At 34.8% G+C, this 5,035-nt stretch overlaps 1 protein-coding gene across 1 annotated transcript; it reads right to left on the bottom strand.

Annotated features, from left to right (window-relative positions):
• Positions 1–1,754: 1,754 nt before the first annotated feature.
• On the bottom strand, positions 1,755–2,771 carry LOC128127374 (uncharacterized). Its single transcript, XM_052765853.1, has one exon. The coding sequence runs from the start codon at positions 2,769–2,771 to the stop codon at positions 1,755–1,757; it is 1,017 nt and encodes a 338-aa protein (XP_052621813.1).
• Positions 2,772–5,035: the final 2,264 nt, after the last annotated feature.

The raw sequence follows: 5,035 nt of genomic DNA, 5'->3' as shown, positions 1-5,035 counted from the left end.
GCTACCGGTGCATACGTATCAAAATAATCGATACTGGCTTTTTGTCTAAAACCTTGTATGACCAGACGAGCCTTGAATTTATCAATGATTCCATCTACCTTCATTTTCTTCTTAGAAATCCATTTACATCCTAAAGGTTTAGAACCACGAGGTAAATCAGATAACACCCAAACATTATTCTCCATAATGGATGACATCTCTTCATCAACCGCTTCTTTCCAAAACGCAACATCTCGAGACTCCATAGCTTCCTTAAAAGTCTTTGGATCAGTCTCAAGATGAGAGGAATATGAATATTGTTTCTTTACTTTATCCCTCGAACCTTCAACTAAAAATAGTTGAAATTCATCGCCAAAATTTTTCGCGACTCGACCTCGTTTGCTTTTACGAAGTTGTTGTGTTTCTGGAATTGAAACAACTTCCTTAGCATCTGATTTAGGCACCTCACTTGAGCTTGAAATCAGATATTTCGGTCTTTGAATTGAAGAATACCGCAGCTCATCAAAGATCGCATCCCGCGACTCTATAATGGTATGAATGGAATATGCCTCATTAGGTTCTATAACATAAAACCTATAAGCTTTGGAATGTTCTAGATATCCAATAAATATGCAGTCAATTCCTCTTTCACCTAAATTTTTCTTTTTAGGTTCGGGTAATTTCACAACTGCTCGACATCCCCAAATCCGAAAATAATTCAAATTTGGTGTTTTCTTGTGCCAAAGTTCATAAGGAGTAACTTTGTTCCATTTATTAGGAACCCGGTTTAGCACATAATTGGCTGTGAGCATAGCTTCACCCCAAAAGCCTTCACTTAAACCCGAAAAAGAAAGCATCGAATTTACCATTTCTTTTAAAATTCGATTTTTTCGTTCAGCAACACCATTTTGCTGTGGATTGTAAGGAGCTGTGGTTTCATGAATAATTCCAACCGATTGAAAGTATTCAGAATCCATGTACTCTCCTCCCCTATCTGTCCGAAGACATTTTATAGAAATACCCAACTGTAATTCGACTTCGGTTTTATATACTTTAAACTTTTCCAAAGCTTCATTTTTGGAATGTAACAAGTATACATAAGAAAACCGACTTGAATCATCAATAAAGGTAACAATGTACTCTTTATTTCCCAAGGAAGGTGTAGCATGGAAATCACATAGATCACTATGAATCAATTTCAACAATTTGGATTTTCTATTAACATTTGGAAACGGTTGTTTCATGATTTTAGTTAACATACAAGTTTTGCATTTTTCAGAATTAATGTCAAAAGCTGGAATCAATCCGGATTTTGACATTTCAATCATTCTTTTAATATGAACATGTCCTAATCTATTATGCCATAACATAGAGTTATCAAGATTAGATGCAGAAGTCATACAAGTAGATTTGACATGTGATGCAAAACAACTTATAACATTTAACTTAAAAACACGATCACAATAATAACCAAATCCCACAAATATTCCACATTTAGACAACACATACTTGTTCGACTCGATCACTTGTTTATAACCCATACAATTCAACAAACCACTAGACACAAGGTTCTTTCGAACCTTTGGAACATACAATACATCAAACAAATTAATTGTTTTTCCAGAAGTAAACGTAATACTAACAACACCAGATCCTAAAATTGGCTTTGATCCTTCATCCGCCATATGTAAGACAGAACCTTTATTTACTATGTTCAACTTCGTGAACCACCGTTCATCATTACACACGTGATGTGTAGAACAGGTATCAAGCCACTATGAATCTGTATCAACCCCCTGTACAAAAGAAACTTCTGGAGTTAGTAGCATAACATTGAATACTGAACTTACAAGATCAATAGAAATTTGACCTTTGGTTGCAGATTGATCATGAGATCCACTGCCACCACCAGCACCATCGTTTCCACTACCACTTGCACCATTATTTCCAAGTTTCACTCGATAGTCACGTTTCATATGCCCTTTCAGATGGCATCGCCAACACACAAGTTCCTTGGAATCCTTGGAATCCTTGTACTTTTTGTTGGACTTCTTGTTGTGACCCTCATATTTACGTTTTTTACTCTTGCCCTTGTGATTAGAATTGTCTTCTTTATCACATTCAGCCATATGAACTTGGGGCTGTCCAAAATCAGATTTGCCCTTTCCAGTTCCTTTTTCATTCTCTTGATCACGAAGTCCTTCTTCGATTTTCAAATGACTCCCAAGTTGAATCAAACTTATTTCTTCCTTTCTATGTTTCAGATGGTGTTTGAAATCCTTCCATGAGGGTGGAAGTTTATCAATCACACTAGAAACAGCAAAGGATTCATCCATGGACATGTTGTGTTGTTTGAATTGACCATAAATTCGTAGGATTTCATTATATTGTTCCATTACAGATCGAGAATCAACCATTTTATAATTGTTGAAATCAGAAACAATGAACTTTTTACTTGAAGCATTTTCTGCAATATATTTTGCTTCAAGTGTGTTCCATAATTCACTTGCAGTTTCAATGTTTTGATGAGTGTCAAAGAGGGAATCACACATACCATTAAGAATGTGACCAAGGAAGATGTAGTTGTCATTCTCCCATTTGCTTCTCCTTCTTATTTGTTCCAGACTTGCATCTTCAACCTCTTCTGGTTTTGGAGTAGAGAGAACATAAAAAACTTTCAAAGTAGTCAACCAGAAGTGCATCTTCTTTTGCCAATGTCTGAAATCTTGGCCCTGAAATTTCTCCAATTTTCCAAACGAAGTATTCATGTCTTTCAATGAATTGCCAGCCATCTTTTCCAGAAAACGAAAATATCAAACAAGATTGTTGGGGAATTTCGAAATTGGGTTATAGGAAATCTGGATCACAAACAGGAATCGTGTGATACACTTTCCTTGTTTGATATTTCGACCCTAATTGCCTTGGGTATCACGAAATCCAAACTAGGACAATTCCTGAAGAAACGATTCTGATTTCAGGCACAAAAACAGAATCAATTTTGAGAGAGAATGAAGAAGAAAGCGTCATATTTGTTTTCTGTGTTTCAACGAAGTTCTCAGTTTCCCGGACTTATCCACACAACGGATAAAACGAGAACAGTTTTCAACTTTGAAAAAAATAAGAATTAATCCTTGAATTTGCATCTTTAAAGAATGACAAATTAGTCCTTGTACTGTTCTAACAATGTTCAGTAAATACAAGTGTGCACTCCCACACCTCCTAACTTGTATTATAACTAAAACACTATTCTTGAAACACTTGTTAAATCCACTACACTAAAATATATTTGGTGATTAAATCACCAACAGAAGGGTCATACTGTGGAGGTGGTGGCAGCAGTGGATTCTTCGGAGGGTTGTTTTTGTTCCTGTTGGACTTCTTCGGAGGCAACTTTCTCAATAATGATTTAAGAGAAAATGACGATAAGTCCTCTATAGTGGTCATGAGTCAGGTGATATTCAACAACATATATCTTATATTGACAGTTATAATGTTCTATTAAGCGATTTACAGTGGAATTCTACTAATGTAAGTAAACAATCACAATTTCAATTCATGAAATTTATAGTAACACTTGAAATGAATTTGTATAGTGTGACTCATACTTGGTCCCCTATAATTCACACATCGTATACAAATTATTGATGGGTTTTAGCCATATGAACATTCCTATGTGAACATGCAAACCCTAATGCTTGGATCTAGGTTTCTCGAATTAAACATGCATTCAATCCAAGACTTCTAATAGCTAATAGACTATAATAACAATATGAGATCAGAATTAGAAGTTTACCTTGATCACTTGCTTGATCTTCTTGTCCTTGGAGCTTTAGAGTCACAATTGTCACTCCTCTAATGGCTTACAAACACCAATTAGCAAGAGGATGATTTGAGAGAGAGGAGAGGGAAGTGAAAATCGGCCAGGGTTTCTTTCTAAAGCACAAGTGCCGATTTCCCTTCACACTTGGGGTCTATTTATACTTGTAAGGCTCCTAGGGTTTCACCCTTAAACCCTAATTGGATAACTTAGGCCCTAAGCAATCCAATCCCCTTTATGATAAGCCTTTGGACGATTTTCAAGGCCTATCCAAAGTCCTTAAAACTGTCCACCATTATGTATAAGGGATTTACAGCCCAAAGTACAACTATCATACAATTGACAATTTATGCCCCTTTATTCAATTAATCTCTTTAAGTCACCAAATTAATTCTTAATTAATTTATGACTTATATTAATCAAATAATAATATTATTACTCTTTATATTATTCTCATAATATACTAATAATATTTCTTCTCTCATAATAAATCATCCTATCAAGTTGCTATGGTGAAGGCAACCCAAAAGGACCATGCACAACCGGATCAAATACTTGCCTAATATAGTTGCAGTCTTAGACACTATTCCAGCAATTATATATAAACAAGACCAAAAAGACCTTCGAATAAGTAATCCTACTCTAAGTCCACAACCAAAAAAGGAACAGGAAGTAAAGCTAAATCACAAATTCTATGTCTCTAGAATCTTAATTATATATAATTCTTACGTATACACTTAGAAATTATAGATCTACCAGCAAAGGTCCTTTGCTTTCACATGTTTGATTCCGGTATGAAGGCTCTTCCTGACTATTAATTTATATAATTATCGAGGCCTAGATATTGTTGTTTTAGTGTTATAGTGCAATAAAATAATCCTATAGTATTTTAAATTTATGTTTGGTTCTAGAGTTCTTCTGGTATATAGAGTTGGTAAGTTCTAGACTTGCTGCAACACTATGGTCACTCCCAAACACATGTTGGTCGTATCTCAAATAAATATAGTTGATCAGGCGATATTTATCCCAGATATGATTATATAACTATCCAGGTTTAACTATAGTGTCTAACTCGTCTAAGTACTTTTATGTAGTCCTTACTGTGATAATGTCTCTAGTATGTATGCATGTTCGTATACTTCTTATAAAATACTTATATTTTCAAACTATACTTTTAGTCAGAGCACTTCAGCCCCATTGTATTTATAGTTGTATATCATACATGGTTTCATATACTTA

This window comes from Lactuca sativa, chromosome 7 (genome assembly GCF_002870075.4).
Source record: "Lactuca sativa cultivar Salinas chromosome 7, Lsat_Salinas_v11, whole genome shotgun sequence".
NCBI classification, from domain to species: domain Eukaryota; kingdom Viridiplantae; phylum Streptophyta; class Magnoliopsida; order Asterales; family Asteraceae; genus Lactuca; species Lactuca sativa.
This window is presented reverse-complemented; position numbering and strand designations above follow the sequence as displayed.

Bases quoted from the DNA above. Each gene is read 5' to 3' on its own strand.
- LOC128127374 (XM_052765853.1), bottom strand. From the start codon at position 2,771: ATGGCTGGCAATTCATTGAAAGACATGAATACTTCGTTTGGAAAATTG.